Genomic DNA, 21,166 nt, shown 5'->3' with positions numbered 1-21,166 from the left:
TACCTGCATGTCCCTATTAGACAAGATTGCAGAAGATACCTCAGATTTTTGGCAGGTACAACGCATTATCAATTCTCTGCATTGCCCTTTGGCTTATCTACTGCACCCAGAGTATTTACGAAATGCCTGGCATCAGTAATTGCATACTGCAGACAATGAGGAATACAAATTTATCCATATCTGGACTACTGCCTGATCCAAGCGGACAGCAAGGCCATTCTATTACAGCATCTGGCATTTGTAACAAAGCTGCTAAGTTGCCTAGGGTACACAGTAAACAAAAAGAAATCAAAGCTAATACCCTCACAAGACATAATATTCCTGGGTGCCAGCTTAAATGCAACGGCCCAGATGGCTTATCTCACGCCAGACAAACAAAAACAACTGACTCAATACTTCAAAAAGATGGCAACTTTTACCCAGCTCACTGCAAGGAAAATCCTGCAGGCATTGGGTTTCATGGCATCCTGCATTCAACTAATTCCACATGCAAAGCTGCATATGAGGAAATTACAATGGTACCTGAAAAGTGTATGGACTCAACACAGGCACAGCCTCGAAACAAGTGTAATTCTCATTCCCTGCCTTCAAAAAGAGTTCCTATTGTGGGCCCAAGCATGTCAAATAAACAAGGGTCTTCCTTTTGTCTTACCTCCAGCAAACCAAACTATGACAACAGATTCTTCAGACTACGCCTGGGGAGCACACATGGCAGGACAGTGCATACAGGGCAAATGGTCTGCAAAACAAATGCACCTACACATCAACCAAAAGGAGATGCTAGCTGTGCAAAATGCACTGACCGCCTTTAAGGACCTCTTGCATCCAGGACAACTACTAATAAGGACAGACAACACCACAGTTATGTGGTACATAAACAAACAGGGAGGAACTCACTCCTACCCTTTATGCAGACAGGCAATGACCTTGTGGAACACAGCATTGACTTACCAAGTACAATTGCAAGCACAATTCCTGCCAGGAAAGGAAAACCATATTGGCAGACGAGTTAAGCAGAAATTTGGCAGATCCTCACGAGTGGAGACTACACCCACAAGTATTTTCAATGATAACTCAAAGGTGGGGACGCCCAGACATAGATCTATTTGCCTCCCCCAACAATTGCCAACTACAGAAATTTTGCACAAGGACTTATTCCCTAGCCTGGAAAGTGGACGCTCTATCGTTCAGTTGGACAGCATTGACAGTCTATGCCTTCCCACCACTACCTCTCCTGACCAAGGTATTACTGAAAGTCAGATCAGAGAGACCACAAATGATCCTCATTGCTCCGGACTGGCCACGTCAGCACTGGTACCCATTACTAAGGACCTTGACTCACAGCCCTCCATGGATCTTACCTCAACTCCCACTTCTGTTGACTCGGCAAACCTTTCAGATCTTTCACAGTCAACTTAGGACTTTAAATTTAGCTGCATGGAGAATACCTTGAATTATCAATCAACACTTCTCTCAAAGGGCGTTCTGAATGTCATTTTGGAGGCCAGGAGGCCCAGCACCAGAAAAACTTACTCAGACAAATGGAAAAGATTTTGTGCATGGAACCAGGCTAAAGGCCAGAATCCTTGGATACCAAACATTCCTCAAATACTGCAATACTTAACTGAGATGCTACACAAAGGCCTTTCTTTCTCATCCATTAAGATCCATGCTTCTGCCATTTCAGCTCAATATAATACGGATCCTCCCATATTCTCACATCCTTTACTAAGGCAGTTTCTCAGAGGGGCTAAGAATATAAGATCCCCCAGAAAACCCCCAACGCCAGCTTGGGACCTCAACTTCGTTTTAGAAAAATTAACACTGCCTCCTTTCAAACCAGCCTTCTCAGCAGAACTACAATACTTGTCATGGAAAACCGCTCTGTTGCTGGCTATCACCTCAGCACACAGGGTCTCAGAACTACAAGGACTTATGGCAGTGGAACCTTTCATCATTTTCCATCAGGACAAAGTCTCTCTACGTACTAACCCTACCTTCATGCCAAAGGTAGTATCCAGTGTGGCTTTGAATCAGACCATTCATTTACCCACCTTTCATCCAAACCCCCAGAATAAAGGAGAAAGACTCCTTCACTCTTTGGACATTCACAGAAAACTACGTTACTGTTTGGATAAGACAAAGACCTTCAGAAAAACTGACCAACTCTTTGTATCCTATGCTGCAGGTTCACAAGGAAAGGCGATTTCAAAACAGACCATCTCCAAATGGATAGCACATTGCATCTGCTTTTGCTACTCGCACCATGGCAAAGCAGTTCCTGTTAATATTAGGTCCCACTCTACCAGGGCTATAGCTACCTCAGCAGCCTTTCTCAGGGGGGTTCCAACCAAGGACATTCTGGAGGCAGCTACTTGGAGTTCAGTGCACACCTTTACCAAGCACTACCACCTTCCATTATACTCAAAAACCAGAGCTGGTTTTGCCACTGCAGTTTTGCAGGGCATCCTAGCTTCACCTAACCCAGTTTAGTACCAGCCACCCATCCATAGCTTTGGGATTCAACCAAAGTGTGATGACTGCAGCAGTATAACACGATGAACATAGTACAGTTTTGTACCTACCATAAATGTAGATGTTCGAGTGTATATACTGCTGCAGTCCAGGTTACCCTCCCACCATCCCCTCTACATACCAGGGTGTTAGTTAGAACTCCATGTACATCAATCTATTGGATGCATGTCTATATGGTGTATTTGCTAACAGCTAGTACTGTTGTTTATCTACTAAGGTAATTTTGCATAGTTATTTGTATTGCCTTCCTAGTTGGGGGCACCTGACATCTGGGGCAAGAAAAACTGAAGAAAATGGCGTCAGCTGCCTCTTTTATCCCCCTGTCGCACTGACGTCAGGGAGGAAGCGACGACAACTGACGGAGGACCAAGACACTGGGGTTCGGCCGACTGCGGGACCGCCTGATGGCAGGATAACCCAAGTGTGGTGACTGCAGCAGTGTATACACTCGAACATCTACACTTATGGTAGGTACAAAACTGTATTGTCTGGTGTCCCCATCTGTGACTCAGTGTGCCAGGACTAATAAAGACAGAGGCACAAAGGATTAGTCCAGATAAATCACTTTAGCTAGCAGATGTAGGAGATTCTCTCTCTTCTCTTTCTCTCTCTCTCTCTCTATCCTTCCTCTGGAAGGAATAAAGACACCTTGTTGAAGTTTTGAGTATTTTATTCAGTTAACTAGTAAGATGGACAAGTGTTCTTGTTCTTATGTTAGAACAAGAATTAGAAAAAGAACACTCATCCATCTACCTGATTAACTGAATAAACTACTTGAAACTTCACCAAGGTGTCTTTATTCTTCCCACAGGGAAGGTATCAGAGAGATGGAGTTAAACTGATTTTAATCATTTGTATTCTGTACCTTTAACATTTGTAGTATCTGTGGTGTCCCTTACTACATTGTTAAATCCATAGCTGGATGATTACAATTTTCACCTCCCTCTTCTGACCGAATGTCACTGGTTTCTATGTAATTTCTGGCAACCGTTTGTATTTCAGTACTTCATAAAACTCTAATATTAGGGAGTAATTGTTGTTGAAGTTTCTCATTTACTGCTCACATGACCAAATCAGTTAAGAATTTTTCTTCTTTTCTACACCTCATGCATATGTTTGCTACTAAATTTGATCTCGGTAATGTTACAGTGCATTTTATAAAGGGAAGATAATGCTAAATAATTCTTACCTACAATGTGTTTTAAGTAGTACTTGTCCATTTCTTCCTTGTCTTCTAATGTACTTAATAAAGCTTATAATCAAAATAAGAATCAAATGTAATGCATATGACTACTATTTACCACTAATAGGCTTACCCACAACACAGCGGTGTCATTAATTAGAAAGCTTCAAGGGAGAACATTCATTAATGGGGATTAAGGTCAGACGTTGGCTGTTAGTAAATCTCAGCTTACTCTCCACTGATTCTTAGACAGTAGAGGGCAGTCAAATAAGGGTCTAAGAAAAAATACACTAGGCAAGATTGTAATCAAGCCTACCTCAGTGCTAGTGGTAGCTCTAGAAAAAAAAATTTCCAAAGAATGACCACAGGTATCTGATAGTAACATATACACATCTCCACTGCCAAATACACATAACGTGCAGAGACATTGGTGCAAGAGATGACCAGTCTTCTTGTGTCTGCTTGAGAAGGGCATAATTTAGCAAGGATTCTGCTCTCCTTTTGGGTCAGACAGTCTCTCGGAACATTTACACCTCACAGCAAAAGTAGCTGTTCTCAGTTTTATCTTGAAAAACATGAGTGGAATGATAAGAGCTTTTCTCCCTGGGTCACCACTAAAAAGGAGAAGCTTGTCTACCCAGTAAGACAATCCTGATAAACAAATACAATAAATAAATAAAGAAATAAAAAGATGAAGATGAAATAAAAATAGGGCCGCAGTTCCTTTGGCACTTCACTTGTGACCTTATCGAAATTTTGGCACTCAAAATACTGAGTGCCAGTATGCCAAAAAAAAAAAAAGACTGAAAATCCAGGAAAAGAGCGAATCTCAAAGATCACTCTTCTTCTTTCAACTTTTTTGTAGGGGGGTTAAGCCTCTCCTGTACTTCCCCATGTAGGCATCAAGGCCCATACACCCCCCACATGTGTGTGTGCGTGTATATATATATATATATATATATATATATATATATATATATATATATATCAATTCCGAGATTGTCATCCCATATAGAAAAGGAATCTTCCAGGAAATAGCCACCTTGGACTTACTGTATATAAGTTCACTTTTTCAGATTCAGTGTTTGTGTTCTAGGATTCCCTCTAGAGAGTCCTGACATTTCAAATGGTTACCCTCATTATTCTCTTTACAGTTTTGTTTCTGTTCATGGCCTAGCCCAGGGGCTACATTTTCCTTTCGTATTCCATGATTTAAATAATGCTTTCACTTTGGCTCTCAACATGTGTGTGTGTGTGTGTGTGTGTGTGTGTGTGTGTGTGTGTGTGTGTGTGTGTTTAATTTAACTTGAAACATGCTAGGGATTCTAGCTGAATGAAAAATTACTTCTTTAAGGGGTGACTCAGAAACTGTCTTTTTATGGGCTTTTTGATGGCCTAGAGATGGTTACATTAGCACAAATTGTTGAATGTTCTCTGTTCAAATCTCCATCAAAGGACATTTTCATTTCGTATTCCATGATTCCACTACTTCTGTTTTTGTTTCTTTTTGATGAATTTGTCTTTTAATACTACACTACATGTTCAGTTAAAAATGTGAGTATTCTCACCACAGAAGTGAAGTATTATGTGAATGCTTGTAAAGACATTGCATATTTTTGTTATGGTGCAAGTTGGCCAAATGGATGAGTAAAATAGCAAGCAAAAAAAAAATTGCTGAAGAAAAAGGTGAAGATGGAGGAGGTTTCTTTTTGTTAAAAATATGCATTATTTAAAGAACACTGCTGTGCTGACTGAGGCTACTGCTTTACGGTCCACTTATCTGTAATTTCTGTTGTACTAGCATTTCTGTAACAGGGTGAGATGGTTACATTAGCACAAATTGTTGAATGTTCTCTGTTCAAATCTCCATCAAAGGACATTTTCATTTCGTATTCCATGATTCCACTACTTCTGTTTTTGTTTCTTTTTGATGAATTTGTCTTTTAATACTACACTACATGTTCAGTTAAAAAGGTGAGTATTCTCACCACAGAAGTGAAGTATTATGTGAATGCTTGTAAAGACATTGCATATTTTTGTTATGGTGCAAGTTGGCCAAATGGATGAGTAAAATAGCAAGCAAAAAAAAAAATTGCTGAAGAAAAAGGTGAAGATGGAGGAGGTTTCTTTTTGTTAAAAATATGCATTATTTAAAGAACACTGCTGTGCTGACTGAGGCTACTGCTTTACGGTCCACTTATCTGTAATTTCTGTTGTACTAGCATTTCTGTAACAGGGTGAGATGGTTACATTAGCACAAATTGTTGAATGTTCTCTGTTCAAATCTCCATCAAAGGACATTTTCATTTCAGATTCCATGATTCCACTACTTCTGTTTTTGTTTCTTTTTGATGAATTTGTCTTTTAATACTACACTACATGTTCAGTTAAAAAGGTGAGTATTCTCACCACAGAAGTGAAGTATTATGTGAATGCTTGTAAAGACATTGCATATTTTTGTTATGGTGCAAGTTGGCCAAATGGATGAGTAAAATAGCAAGCAAAAAAAAAAATTGCTGAAGAAAAAGGTGAAGATGGAGGAGGTTTCTTTTTGTTAAAAATATGCATTATTTAAAGAACACTGCTGTGCTGACTGAGGCTACTGCTTTACGGTCCACTTATCTGTAATTTCTGTTGTACTAGCATTTCTGTAACAGGGTTGTTTTCAGTAAGTTCTTTCGTCTCTAGTACTTAATTTTCATTGTGAACACTGCCTAAGAATATTGAGAACTATTGTGTAGGTATAATTGTCATTACTTTAATAACAGTCTTATAAATCTTAGCAGGTGTCATTTTTTTGTTTGAAGCTCATTAAGAAATAAAATTAGGCTGATTTTTCTCAGCTGTGTGCTGTATATTTGGTTATTATATGTATAGTGAAGCTGCTAAACTGTAACCCTTGGTAATGTTATTTACAATGTGTAGTACTGTGTAGAATGATTCTTCCAGAAAATGCACCTTTGCTCATTTTCTATATATTTATTAAAGGCAATTTTGTTTCTTGTTTTATTTTTATGGACTAGTCTCTGCTTCCCTGGACACTTATGTCATGATATGGAACCTTAAGCCGCAATCTAGAGCTTATAGATTTGTGGGCCACAAGGAAGCGGTGACAAGTGTACATTTTTCTCCTTCTGGGAATTTGGTGGCATCAGCCTCACAAGATAGAACAGTCAGACTGTGGATTCCCAGTATGTGAGTACAGAATGAACATTGCTTTTCAGATTTCACACTGTTCTTTTTAAAATGTATGTATGAGCAAAACTGATCCATGGTGGTAGGAGGATTTCTCTGGCAGACAAAAGACAATGTTTTTGATGTTGGTTAATTTTTTTTCCTGTTTTTATTTTTATACATATGTTTGGAGATTTTTGTATATTTGCAGAGCTTTTTGCTGCTTGGGTTGCACCTATGAAAGAGCTTTGCTTAGCTGATTCTGCCTGCTTATTGAGTAAATAATTTAATGGCTTTTTGTGATGCTGGAGGTGGAAGTACAGTTAAACAAGTTACCCTTACTTCTTGTCCTAATGCTGTTTTGTTAATGCCATCCTTGAAAAGGAGAAGCAGTGCATTATTACTGAAGATGTCTTCAAAGGGCGAAAGTGTGCAAGGTGTTGGAAAGTATGTAGGTGAGCAATAGATATACGCAGAAGTGTACTGCAGTACCAGAAGAAGGCACAGACAATTTAGTCATTGTAATCATAACAGAAACCTATGGTTCTGGATAGGGCTGCTAATGGCAAAATACCTAGACTTATTGTGTACAGAAGGGTAGAATAGCGGATCTAAAAGGTGGTTTTGAGTGGGATATCATGTGCTGTGGAAGAAATTGCTGCTGATGAAGAAATTGAGGAGAAGAATGAGATTTTATCCTTGACTGGGAGAACCAGATCCTTCTTTTCCTTTTTTTTTTTTTTTTTTAAACACTTTTATTAAATTACCATTTAAGACACAGGCAAACATACATTAACAAAAAAGAAAACAAACCAAAATAACAAACATAAAATGTTAATATGATCTCTGCTGCAGTAGCCGTAGCTATATATATGGCTTGTGTACTGCCAAGGATATATAACAGCTGGCCAGCTACCAAAGTTTCAGGGCACCTTTGATTCTTCCAAACTGTTAGGCACTTGAATTCAGCTGACTTAAAGACAAGTTTGGGTGAGAAGCCCTTTAGTGATGCTGAAGATTATGCTCCTCTAAGGCTTTTGAGGATTGACAGTTGGCTTGTGTTGTCTTTGGCTGGGCAGAAAAGTTCCCTTTGGGGAAAAAAACTTCCATTTTCTTAATTCTGTTGATGTTTTATTACTTTTCTTTTTAAGAAAGTTATTTTAAAGTTAAGATTGATGTTTTTTAACTGTTAAGATTGATGTTTTTTAACTGATGGTCTCAAGACTGTAATGTACTTTTAAATGGAGCACTTGTTTTTTTCTGTCAGTTTCAAAGTAGTGTAAAGTAACTGAAAACATATTTTCTGTGAAAAAAATTATGTTTTAAACACTATGCCAGCCAATAAAAGAAAAATAAAGTGCTTTTAACTGTTTTTTTTTTTTTTTTTTCAGTCAAAAAAAGATGCTTTTGTGGACTGGTAGTTCTTTTTACCAGCAATTGCTGCTTGTTTTTCCAGGGAAACAGGCACCATTTTCAGCTTGACCAAGGAATAGACTTCTGGTCCCTTGGTCAGTCCTCCTTCCAGACACAAAAAGAAAAAGTTAAGTGCCACCAGAGCAGGCTTGCACTTTGCCTCAGCTACACGTGAGTGATTCTGTGTGACCATTTGTTGTACCTCAGACTACTCACCTTTTACCCTGGATTCCTCTGCTCTAGCTATGTCCTCTGTGCCTGTTGGGGTCACTTCAGTGGGCAAGGGACAGCCACTCTTGTCAGTCCTGGGAGAAGACACAAGGAAGGTTTCCCTGTTGTGTCAGAATGCAGTAGCCATCCCTGGGAAGCAGCTACTGTATTAGATACATGGTTGGCCCGATTTTTCCTATCAAAAAGAAAAAAAAAAGAAGAATGTATGTACGCCTCCTCAATTTTTTTTTTGGATAGGAATTATTTACTGGGTGTAGCTCGGTGTTTAATTCAGGGTATTGATCCTTTTTGTAAAATAGTTTCTGGAAATAGAAAGAGGGATTCCTCTTTTCCTGAAGAGAGTTAAGATTCTGAATATGAACAGAAAGATGTACACAGATGGACACCGTTTTTTTTTTTCGTCAGATTTCTGATTCAGAGGAGAACTCTGTGTCCGATTCTGCCTGGGGGGTGTCTTTTTCCTCTGACAGAGATTGCTAGAATGTGCTATTGTTTTCTGTGGGAGAACACTGACATTTCTCAGCCCTCACAAAATATTATGAGTTGTTACAGAAGTATTTTTTAGAACCCACGCCCATTCCTACTGTTCTGTCTGCTTTAGAGGATGTTTGTGTTGCTGCCTGCATTTTTCCTAATTGTCAACTGCCCCTAAAAGTCAAATAGAATGTATGAAGCTCCTCAGTCTTTTAAATTGTATACACTGTTCCCAAACCTGCCCCAGCAGCTATTGCTTTAGTTGATCACACTGCTGCTAAGCACATAGATAATTTCAATCCTACTCTTTCTGATAAAGATGGGAAAATTATTGAAAGGTATGAGAAAAAAAGTGTATACTTCTGCAACTTTTCTTTTTTCAGATTTGTAAATTGTCAGGCTTATATGTTATTTCGTACAAATTCTGAGAGTATGAGGAATGTTTTATCATCTTGCGAGGAAAAATCTGCTTTAAATAACTTTGTTTCTTCTGTTGCACAGGTCACTACTCATTGTTTGCAGTGCATATATGATGTTTTAAATTCTCCCTTGAATAGAGACTCAGTGTTTGGTCCTTCTGCTGCTTAGGTGATCAAAAAGTGTGATGAAAGGAGCAAGTTGATCCAGGCAATCTCCAAGATTTTTTCAACCGTCCTTTTCTAAATTGTCCAAGGGATTTTCTTCTCCTCATCCAGTTTTGGCAAATAAACAGAATAAAAAGCATTAACAAAATTCAGGTAAACTGACGTTTTAAGAAGAAATGACAGGGGGGGCGTTCCAAAAAGAAGTCTCAAATCTCTCAAAACTAAGGATAGTCCAAGAAGTGTGAATAACTCTTCGAGACACCTTGTGACCCTGTCCCACCTGGGTCCCTTTTTTCTTCCAGAATATCTGAATTCATTTATCTCTTTGGTAAAAGATTGATCTGAAGTAGGCAGACTTCATTTGTCTGCAACCTGTGGGTATCGGATCCGACCTTTCAAAAGCTTAGGCTCCGAGCTCCTAGCTCCTCCCTCTACCCATAACCCCTTGCCAAGCCCTGACTGACCTCAGATTTCGTTTGCCGCTTTCAAGTTGCGACGGATTCCTTGAGCTCCTAGTGCAGATAAGTTTTCTGACAGGAAAATTTTGTAAAATTTAATCTTTTTTGATTATTTTAGATAGAAGTGTGTCTGTTAGGCTTTCCTTCCTCTATCTTTTATTTTTTCTTCCCGGGTTTGCGTAGTTTGAATGGTTTGCGTGTGTTTAGGCCTGTTAGGGCTAGAGTATGTCTGAAGCCCATAAGGCAGTTTTTTCTAAGTGCACCGAGTGTGGCCATAAGCTGTCCCCGGCGGATGGCCACACTTGGTGTGTTAAATGCTTGGGGGTTGAACACCTGTCATCTGGTTGTACCATTTGTGCAGGGTTCAACCCCCGAGCTTTGAGGGAGCGGAGGTCGAAGCTTGTTCTGGCGGGACTTCTCCCTCCAGATACCGCTTCGGCTTCTGCCCCTTCTACACAGCAAGCAGTTGCTGTGGGCTCTCCTCCCCCGGCTGGGACTCAACCTCCCTCTAAGATGCCGGAGGAGAGAGAGACTTCTAGGGAGAGAGAAAAGAAGGAGAGGCACAGGGAGAGGCACCACAAACGGAGAGCTGAAACCTCTAGTTCGGCTCCTCCATCCAAGCGGGCCTCTCCTGTGCCTTCTAGTTTCCCTCCTCCTCGGCTCCACTCCCCTCGGTTCTCTCCTGGGCCCGAGGAGGAGGAGGCTAGCCCTTCAGCGAGGTCCCCAAGGCGGCTCTCTAGGTCCTCTTCAGTGGCCTCGACTAGATCTACCTTGTCCATGAGTGAAGCAGACATGGACCGGATGATGAGGAGATTCATCCAGGCCCAAATGCAAATGGGAGTGCTCCTAGCCCCCCCCCATCCGGGAGGGGCTTCAACCCCTTTTTTCGCCCCTTTGGCTCCTTCTCCGACCCACACCATGGGTTCGGAGCTGTCGGCGCCGGGCAGAGTTGGATCCGGGGGTGGGTCGGATCCGATAGGTAGGCGCACCTCGGACCCGTCCCATCCCTTGAGTGCTTCGGGTGCTTCGGACCCGACCTCTCAGAGCCGAGGACCGAGCCTCGGATCCGAGGGTGCTGGTGTGTCTAGGTCGGAGCACACCGGTCTCTCGGATCCGATGGTCTCGGCTCCGGCTCCGATCCGTGCGTCGGATCCGAGTGGGGGTCGGCTCTCGGGGTTCAGAGAAGCTGGCTCCCCCTCGGCCTTCGACGTAGTGGAAAGGGCACTGTTGAGGACTGCCGGACCCCCGGTCCTTGCCACGGCTCCATCCCGCACTCCCTTGCAGTTGGGCCAGGCTCCCACCAGCCGGTCCCAGGGACAGCCCGCCTCGATGTCCCAAGTAGTTCCCTTGGAACATCCAGCTGCGGAAGAGTTCTCCTCGGACAGCCCCCCCGAAGAAGTACCTCGGAAGCGTAAGTGCAAAAGGAGGCACATGGACTCCCGAGTCCGCATCAAGACACAGACTTGGATGTAGGGGGGGGCTCCCCAAGGTCACGCCCTGAAGACGTCTCATTTGGAGACATTATGGAAATGTTGAGGATCAGGGGGGGGTGGTCTGCCCCCAAGGCCTCCTCAGACGAGTCTGTGTTCTTGGAGGCATTCGAGGCGGGCCCATCTACCTCTTGGGTGTCCCCTCCTGCCGACCCTCTGGTGGACCTTATATCCACCAGAGCGTGGAAGGATCCGGACACCGTTGAGCCTGTACCCAAGCGTCCTAACCGTATCCTTTCCCCTCCGGCGGACCGCACTCACTTGAGCAAAGGCCCTCCAGTAGATGCCATGATGATGGCTGCAGCCACTAAGAGGGAGTTGGCCCAGGAGAGTCTCTCTATGCATCCTCCGGGCAAGGAGTCCCGCTCGATGGATCGCATTGGGAAGCGAGTTTTCAGTTCAGCAACCTTCTCTTTGAGAGCACTGAACTACATGGCACACGTCATCAGGATGCAGCGGGATTTGATTAAAGAATACGCAGCATCTCCCCCAGAGTCCATGTCGGGTGAGGACAAGCAGGTATACTCCACCCGAATGGCCACTCTTAGAGCAGTTTCTAACACATCTATGCGGCTACTTTCTCACGCTACCGAGGGAGCCGCTAGAGCCAGCGGAGCAGGCCTAGTCATGAGGCGGCAGGCCTGGCTCCGCCACTGTGATTTCGCAGAGCCCTTCAAGGCGACTTTCGCGAATGCCCCCTTTGATGGTTCTGCCTTGTTTGGCAAAACTGTTCGCGAAACATTGGTCCAGAGCGAGAAGGACAGGAAGACGCTGTCTGCCGTCGGAGTCCGCTTCTCAGCTCCCCAGAGGTCCTTCTCGAAGAACCAAAAGGGACAGAAGAAGATGTGGTTCCGAAGTCGCAGCAGTCCCAACCTGCTCCGGATAACCAGTCCTCTCGTGGCAGAGGAGGACAGGGAGGTCGCCGTCCTAGAGGCAGAGGGGCTCCTAGAAACTTTGGGTCTAGAGAACCTTTCTCTGATAGGCCCACGCAGCAGCCCTGAAGGGTTGCCTGGCTGTCCGCTCTGGAGGCAGTCGGGGCGTTTCGAGGCACCTAACTTCTTGGGAGTCCATCACGCCAGACCGTTGGGTGCTTCGTGATATCCAGAGGTTATACAATTCCCTGTACAAAGTTCCCAGATCTCGCAGCCTCCCAGATGTACCACCCGACCAAAGGGAGGCAGCAGCTATCAAATCGGACAGCTGCTAAAAAAGAGCTATCCAGTGCGTCCCCTAGATCAAACCGGGTCAGGGTTTTACTCCAGGTTCTTTTAGTGCCAAAGAAAACGGGGACTTAAGACCGATCTTAGATCTTTCCCTGCTGAACCTGTCAGTAACCAAGCAAAAGTTCCGGATGGTCACCCTTCAATCTATACTCCCCCTCTTGAGGGAGAACGACTGGATGTGCTCCATCGACCTCAAGGACGCCAGACTACCACATTCGCATGGACAGACGGTCCAGGAGGTTTCTTCGCTTCCGGCTGGGAGCCAGTCATTATCAGTTCAGGGTCCTCCCCTTCGGTCTCACCTCAGCCCCCAAGGTGTTCACCAAGGTACTAGCGGTTGTAGCGGCCCACCTGAGACTCCAGGGATTACAGGTCTTTCCGTACCTGCACGACTGGCTCCTGACGGCATCATCAAGGCATCTTCTGTGCTCAGCCAGGGACTACTTCCTTCGTATAGCCCCAAGGCTGGGCATCACTATCAACTGGGAGAAATCTTTACTGCACCCCACACAAATTATAGATTTCATAGGAGGAAGGCTAAACACCAGGTCAATGCGAGCCTTCCTCACCCCAGACAGAATTTCCAACCTGAAGTGTCATGTCGCAGCGGTCCTGCAACCATTTCCAACAGCAGCTTCGGTCCTGAAGGCCCTAGGTTCGATGGCGGCAGCTATCCCGCTTCTTATTCATGCGCGCTTACGCATGCGGGTTCTTCAATGGACCCTTCAGGTTCAGTGGTCCCCGCTCTATTCCTCTCTCAACAGTCCGATAGCGGTCAGCAAAGCATGCAAGGATTCCCTTCTTTGGTGGCTTCGGTCTCCGGAGCCTCTGACAGGGAGACCTTTTTGTGCGGCTTTTCCCCGAGCCACAGTGACCACGGACGCTTCTCGCCTCGGGTGGGGGGGGGCAGTCTGCGGGGAAGATTGTCCAAGGCACATGGAACCCCACAGAGACTTTGTTGCATATAAATGTCCTGGAAATGAGGGCTGTGCTCCTAGCGTTGCAAGCACTTCACAACCTTCTTCCTTCAGGGACTATTGCGATTCAGACAGACAACATGTCGGTAGTCTGGTACATCAACAAACAGGGAGGAACCAGGTCCTATCCCCTTTGTCGAGAGGCCATGAGAGTCTGGGAATGGGCAATTTCCACCAAACGCTTTCTTGTAGCAACGCACATTCCGGGAAAATCCAACATCCTTGCGGACAAACTCAGTCACACCATTCTTTCCCCTCACGAGTGGTCTCTCAATCCTCAGGTAGTGAAGAAGATTTTTGCCGTCTGGGGGCAACCCTGTTGCGATCTTTTTGCCTCTCACTCAAACGCCAAATGCGACAATTTCTTCGCTCTGCTTCCCCCACCAGGGGAATCCCCGAGAGACGCGCTGGTGCATGCTTGGCCTCCCGGTCTCCTTTATGCCTACCCTCCACTACCTCTGATGCAGAGGCTTCTGCAGAAAGCCAACAGTTTGAGGAGCAGAATGATTCTCATTGCCCCGTTCTGGCCTCGTCAACCCTGGTTCCCATTTGTATGGTCTCACAAAGTGAATCCACCCTGGATTCTGGATCCGATCCCGGATCTCATCTCCCACCCTCTGGGAATTCCGGCCCCCAATCTACGCACCCTGAAATTGACAGCTTGGCTGCTCCAGTTCCATCCTTGATTAGGACTCCCGGTATCTCGTCACCGGTCAAGGCCATCCTAGTGGCGGCTCATAAACCTTCCACTAGGCAGGTTTATCGGAGTAAATGGAAGAGATTCTCTATTTGGGCGGTCCAGAAAAGTTTGGATCCTTTTTCAGCACCTATGTCGGCAGTGCTGGATTTTTTAACAGACCTCTTTCATCAAGGGGCAAGTTCTTCCACGATTAAGGTACAATTGGCAGTCATCTCTCATTATCACATTGGTCATTAGACAGCTCCCCATCATGACGGCGAAATTGTGCAAAACCTTTCTTAAAGGGATTTTTTTGTTGAGGCCTCCAGTCAAAGAGATTGTACCACCTTGGGACCTATCTTTAGTTCTGCAAGCCCTTACTGCTCCTCCCTTCGAGCCTGCAGCTTCTACAGACCTGAAGTACCTTTCCTGGAAGACTGCCTTCTTAGTAGCTATCACTTCAGCCAGAAGAGTGTCTGAACTTCAGGCTCTATGCGCCAAACCGCCTTACCTTTCCTTCTTTCCAGATAGGGTGTGCCTCAGGACCAATCCATTCTTTCTTCCAAAAGTCTCTTCAGAATCTAATATCAACCAATCAATCAACTTACCTGTGTTTTTTCCCAAGTACTCAAACAAAGGAGAATACAAATTGCATTCCTTGGATGTTCATAGACAATTACATTTTTACATTCACAGAACAGCTGGTCACAGGCAATCAGATCAGCTGTTCATCTCCTTTGCTAAATTTGCTTTGGGTAAAGCAGTTTCTAAAGTCACACTATCGAGTTGGATTGCTAATTGTATTCTGCAGGCTTATGACACTTCAGGTAGACCTGCTCCTCAGAGGGTTACGGCTCATTCTACTAGGGCAGTCTCCACGTCAGCCGCCTTTAAGTCCCGTGTGTCATTGGATGATATCTGCACGGCAGCCACTTGGGCCTCACCTCATACCTTTATTTCTCATTATAAGGTGGATGTTGCTTCCAGGGGAAGAGCATCCTTTGGCTCAGCGGTGCTCCGGAACATCCTTCCATGACGGCCGCCCAAGATTCAGGTAGCTGGGGACTCTGTCCCACAGGTTGCAGACAAATGAAGTCTGCCTACTTCAGATTTAGAAGTTATGTACTCACCATAACGTTCCATCTGAGTAGGTGACTTCATTTGGATGCAACCATCCCCCCCTCCATCCCCCTGACCTTTATACAGCGAGTATTTATGCTTTGTTCAGATACTTTATTCAGTATTATATAGGCAAACTCAATCTGAGGTCAGTCAGGGCTTGGCAAGGGGTTATGGGTAGAGGGAGGAGCTAGGAGCTCGGAGCCTAAGCTTTTGAAGCGGGGGCTCGGATCCGAGGTCGGATCCGATACCCACAGGTTGCATCCAAATGAAGTCACCTACTCAGATGGAACGTTATGGTGAGTACATAACTTCTAATTTCAGACAAATAGGTTTTGAAAAATTATTCATTAAGGTTACAGATCGCAGCGAGAGGAAATTCCTCCTTTCCAAGGGATCCATTCCTTATCCTCTGAGTCAGAACCTTTTCTTTCCATCTGTTCATCATTACATGATGTCCCTAGGACTGGTAGAACCAGTTCCCCTTCCCATTTGGGGTAGGGTTTTTATTCAAGGATGTTTCTAGTGCTGAAGAAGTAAAATGCTTGGAGACTAGTTCTAGAACTTTTTCTTGAACCTACTTGTGATAGTGCCCAAATTCAAAATGATCACTTCACAACCTGTTATGTCTTCTTCCTCTTTCAAGTTTCCTTACTTTCCTAAACTTAAAAGATGCTTATCATCACATCCATATTCATGTAGACTTCAGATGTTTCTTAAGGTTTTGTGTGTCTGGATCACATTATCAATCCTCTGCCTTACCCTTTGGACTATCCACTGCAACAGTAGTGTTCACAAAGTGTCTAGATCCAGTTATAACTCCTTGCATGCTACAGGTTATACACATTTTTCCAAATTTACACAACTCACTTACTTTGAAAAAGACGCTACAAAGGTATCTGGAGTCTCTGTATTGGTTGAGAGATTTCTTACACAGGATCAGAGTGCAAGAGAACATCCAGAAATCTTTTTGACTCCTTCACACAGTATTGTGTTCCTGAGATGTCAGCTAGACACTTCAGTTCAAAGAGCTTTTCTTCCACAGGAAAAATAGATCTTTATTTAGATCTATTTCTAAGGTTTTTCACTAAGACTTTTGTGACTGCAAGGGATACCTCAGGATTTTGGATCTCATGGTGTCTGTGATTCTCGTGATACCCTGGCAAGGCTCCACATGAGAAAGATACAGTAGTATCTGAAATCTGCTTGGTCCCAGCATCAACACTCTCTGTCTTTTCAAATTCCTGTGCTGGGGTTTGTCAGAAGAGAAATCTTTTGGTGGAAACAACAGATATCCTTAAATCCAGGTCTCCTCTTCTCCCCTCCCTGCTCCAAAACAGCCAGTCACTACAGACAATTCAGACTTTGCGTGGAGAGCACTTGCTTGCCCCCAATCAAGGAGTCAGCTCTCTAAGCCATCTTTTGCCCCCGGGACCTCTTCAAGTGGTTACAGACAATAACACAGTCATGTGGTACATCAGCAAGTAAGGGGGGAACCAGGACTTACCCCTTTGCAGACTAGCCATGTTAGCTTGGACTATAGCTTCACACCACAGTCTCATTCTGCAGGCTTCCTACTTTCCTTTAGAACAAAATTGTGTGGCAGACAAGCTGATCATGATCATTGTAGACTTTAATGAATAGAAACTAGATTGGGGGGAGTCTTTCAAGATTTGATGCTTCTGTGGAGAGTTCCTCAATTAGTCCTCTTTGCTTCCTCTCTGAACAATCATCTGCTAAGATTCTGTTCCACGACTCCATGCAGAAAGGCCTGGAAGACAGATGCCTTTGCTTCTCCTTGGACAGGAATGTTCGTGTATGCCTTTCTACCAATGCCAAGGATACTTTTGAAGATTCAGCAGGAATTCCCCCAAGATCATTGTCATGACTTTGTTCTGGCCCAAGCAGCTGTGGTTCTCCCTCCTTTTGGAAATGACCATGGAAATTACCTCAAGCTTCCTCCCAGATTGGATCTACTCACACAAGAATAGAGATGTTTGATGCACCCTAACATGAATCATCTTCTTAATTCCTTTTAGACACATGTTTACTGAGGATGTACAGTGGGTAGTAATGGAGGCAAGAAAGCCTACTACTAGAAAATCATATATTAGCAAATGGAAATGTTTTTCCATTTTGTGCCAGCGGCATAACCAGCACCCATTCAGGGCTAGTTGTTTTCTGTTTTTACAATATCTGTGTGAGTTCCTACCCTATGGCTTTTCTTATTCCTCTTTCAAGGTTAACTTATTGCCCATTTCAGCATGTCTGTAGATCCTCCTCTTTCAAGGTAGTCTCATGTCAAAATGTTCTTGAAATGGGTTGTGAGTAAGCGGCCTCCAAGAAAACCGGTTTCACCTCCTTGGAATTGTAAAGTTGTGTTAGAGAAGCTAACACTTGCTCCATTTGAACCATCTAGTGTGACTGACTTTAGAGTCTTAACATGGAAAACAGTTTTAATGATTGTGCTGACATCTGCAGTAAGGGTATCTGAGTTGCAAGCTCTTATGATGAGTTAACCCTATCTCATTTTCCATAGGGACAGGGTTTATTTGAGAACAAATCCTTCCTTTATACCTAAAGTGGTATTGTAATAAGCCAAACTGTCCAGCTCCCTGTTTTCTTTCTTGGACCTAAAAATGAGGGAGAAAGCATACTCCATATCGTGGATGTCCACAGACAACTCTGGTACTATTTTGACAGAACTAAATTTCAGATCTTTGGATCAAGTGTTCATTTGTTGTAAGGGTAAGAAGAAGGGACAACCTATGTCAAAACAGACTTATTTCCAAATGATTGTCTAAGGGTATTTATTATTATACTAACCATAGCAAAACTATTCTAGACAAGGTCAAGGCCTATTCTGCCAGGGCCTTGGCTTCATCTTTGCCTTTTTAGAAGGGGTTGGATTCTAGAAGTATTTTAGAAGCTGCTGGTTGGTCATCTGTGCATACTTTTACAAAGCACTACAAGTTTGATTCTTCTCTGGGTCCAGATCAAGCTTTGCTAAGACCATTCTTCAGGGGCTGCTGGACTGTTCTTCTTTCACCTCTCAAATGTAATTAGCTAAGGTAATTTACTCATACAGCTGTTGCTAGTGCAGCAGTGATCAACATGATGAACATAGGACAGTTGTGCAAATTGAATTACCATAAAAGTAGATGTCTGAATGATCACTGATGCAGTAGCCACTCCCTCCCTTCATCCCTTGTTTTTTTGCTGTGTGTGTTTTTTTTTAATATCAAGATATGGACATTTATTTTTTGTTCTTAACATTGTCCTTTCAGGGTTTAGTCTGTCTCTGCTGACAGGAAAGCTGTGAAGGGCTTCTTGCACCAAACTTCTCTTTTCCTCTTTGTGCATGTGGAAGGTATCCCTAAGCTTTGGAAGCAGGTTGGCTGTTGTATTCTTGTCAGGATATAACCCACATAGCTATGGATACTGCAGTAGTGATCATTCGGCCATGTACTGCTCTAGTAAGTTCAGCTTGCAAAACTGTACTTTCCATTTACATATATCCCATATCTTTTTTGTTATTATCACCAGTCCAACATTACATAATTTTAGAATTCCTGCCTTTCTTTAAACATCACCATTGCTCCTCCACCTCAGCATTATTCTGCATGCATTTTTCCCACAATTTCTATTTATTTTTATGTAATTTTATTTTCATGCAATTTCCCTTTTCAAAATATCCCGCTTCCAGTTATTTTATCTCTTTTGTAATATTCATTACTTCAAATAGAGTTGGTTCAGAAGGGGTTTTAGTAATTGCTTTTTGGCAGCAACAGAATAAATCTGAATAAGGCCTTACTATGTCTAGGCAATTCAGATCCTGTATCCCAGCTCAAAAAATCATATCTTTAGTTACAGCCATTTGTTTACCTGGTATTTCTGACAGAGTACTAAGTAGGGAATATTTTGAATCTGGCAACTCATTACACTCTCAGAACACATGTTTCCAGTTACATTTTTCTTCCCCATGAGGAAAAATTCTTTGAGGTCTGCTTGGGGTGTACAAATACCTATGCAAACACTTCCAAGCAAAGATCCTAAACATTCTGGACTTTGTTGCATACTTGGGAGCTATACCTATGCCATCCCATTGTTGTCTTGTAAATTGCTTTTCCAGTCTCTCTTCCCAGTCTTTTCTAACTCCTCTGATTGATTCTTATAGTTTTCATGGAATATTTTATATGCCCTGTTAATTATCCATTTTTAACAGCAGCTTCTGTTCTAGATTTTACTAAAACCCCTACCAGAGCAAGTCTTTCACTTAATATTCCCCACCCCTTCAAATCAGATAATCCTAAACAACCTTGCTCTATTGGAAACATCAACTTATCCCACTTAACTCTTTCTCTCTTTTCCTCCCAGATAAATGCATTCAACTCTTTATTAATTATTATCCACAACTTCTCCTCTGGTTGATAAAAAAGTATGGCTGAACCATATATTAAATTAAAGGGACTAAAGCATTTTTACTTTTTGTATCTTGTTGTCCCTATCCATAAGCAAGACCTTCCAGTTTCTCAGTTTTTGTACTACCTTTTGTTTGGTCTCTTCCCACGTGTCTTTAGCTGCCATAACAGATGCCTTTTTAATATGTACTGCTAAACACTTCATCTTATCATGCCCCCATAAATATGGGTATTGCTGAACCAATTCATGTGTGGGTATATACTTTACGGCTATAACTTTTGTTGTATCTTCAAGTCTTTTCCGGATAGAAAATTAATGAAACTGTCTCAGAATGTTCCACAACACTGATTTTTCAGGTACAAAATAACATCATCTGCAAATAAAGCCAACTTTCCTTGATTACCATACCAATTATGTCCTTGTATTTCTGAGCCCCTTATTTTCTTTTCCAGTAGCTCTAAATATAACAAAAATAACAAAGGGGAAAAAGAACACCCATGCCTTGTTGTTCTGTTGAAGCACAGCTTATTGGCGAGGAACCCTCACACTTCAGTTCTTTCTAATTAAGGTAATTACTATGTCAGGGAATGCAAATGCTTCCATTGCCCTATTCAAAAAAATCCATATTCCTCTCTTGAATGCTTTATCTGCTTCAAGACTCACTAATAAGAGCAATGCTTTCTTACATTTTGCTTCTGTCTGTATCATCATTGTTGTATTAATGTTGTCAAATGTTTGCCTCCCTTCCACAAAACCACATTGATGCATATCTGTCATGTTTGGCAACACCTTTGCCATTATTTTGGCCATTATAGATGTAAACACTTTGTAATCATGGTCTAAAATTCAAATGAGTATGATGACGTTCAGGCTGATGGGTGTTTACCATCTTTGGGTATTACAGCCATTATAGCTTTCTTCCAGGAGGTTGGTGCTTCCCCTTCCTTTTAAAATACTGTTAAACAAAGCCATCCAGATCATTATCATTTTCTTCCCTCCTAGCTTCCAAACTTCCATAAGAATACCATCTATTCCTGAAGACATTTGTGTAGAGATAAAATGGTGATGTATAACCAATCATTTCCTGTCCAAATTAGTAATTGAACCTCATCTACCTCTAACCTTGGCATAGTTAATTCTTCCATTAATATTTTCATTTCTGCATGGTCTTGATTTCCACATTTCTCTGCTTTTTACAGATTTT

At 42.8% G+C, this 21,166-nt stretch overlaps 1 protein-coding gene across 1 annotated transcript in view; it reads left to right on the top strand.

The window, feature by feature from the left end:
- The window catches only part of POC1B (POC1 centriolar protein B), a 944,738-nt gene that overhangs the window by 72,970 nt on the left and 850,602 nt on the right, over positions 1 to 21,166 (top strand). Inside the window, exon 4 of the mRNA XM_044087861.1 lies at positions 6,742 to 6,913. Coding sequence (XP_043943796.1) covers positions 6,742 to 6,913 — 172 coding nt within the window. The remainder of the gene's footprint in view (positions 1 to 6,741; positions 6,914 to 21,166) is intronic.

The sequence above is a fragment of the Protopterus annectens genome, chromosome 11.part0 (assembly GCF_019279795.1).
Source record: "Protopterus annectens isolate FY-2018-M chromosome 11.part0, PAN1.0, whole genome shotgun sequence".
Lineage (NCBI taxonomy): Eukaryota > Metazoa > Chordata > Ceratodontiformes > Protopteridae > Protopterus > Protopterus annectens.
The sequence above is the reverse complement of the archived record's forward strand: the minus strand, read 5'-3'. Positions and strand labels throughout refer to the sequence as shown.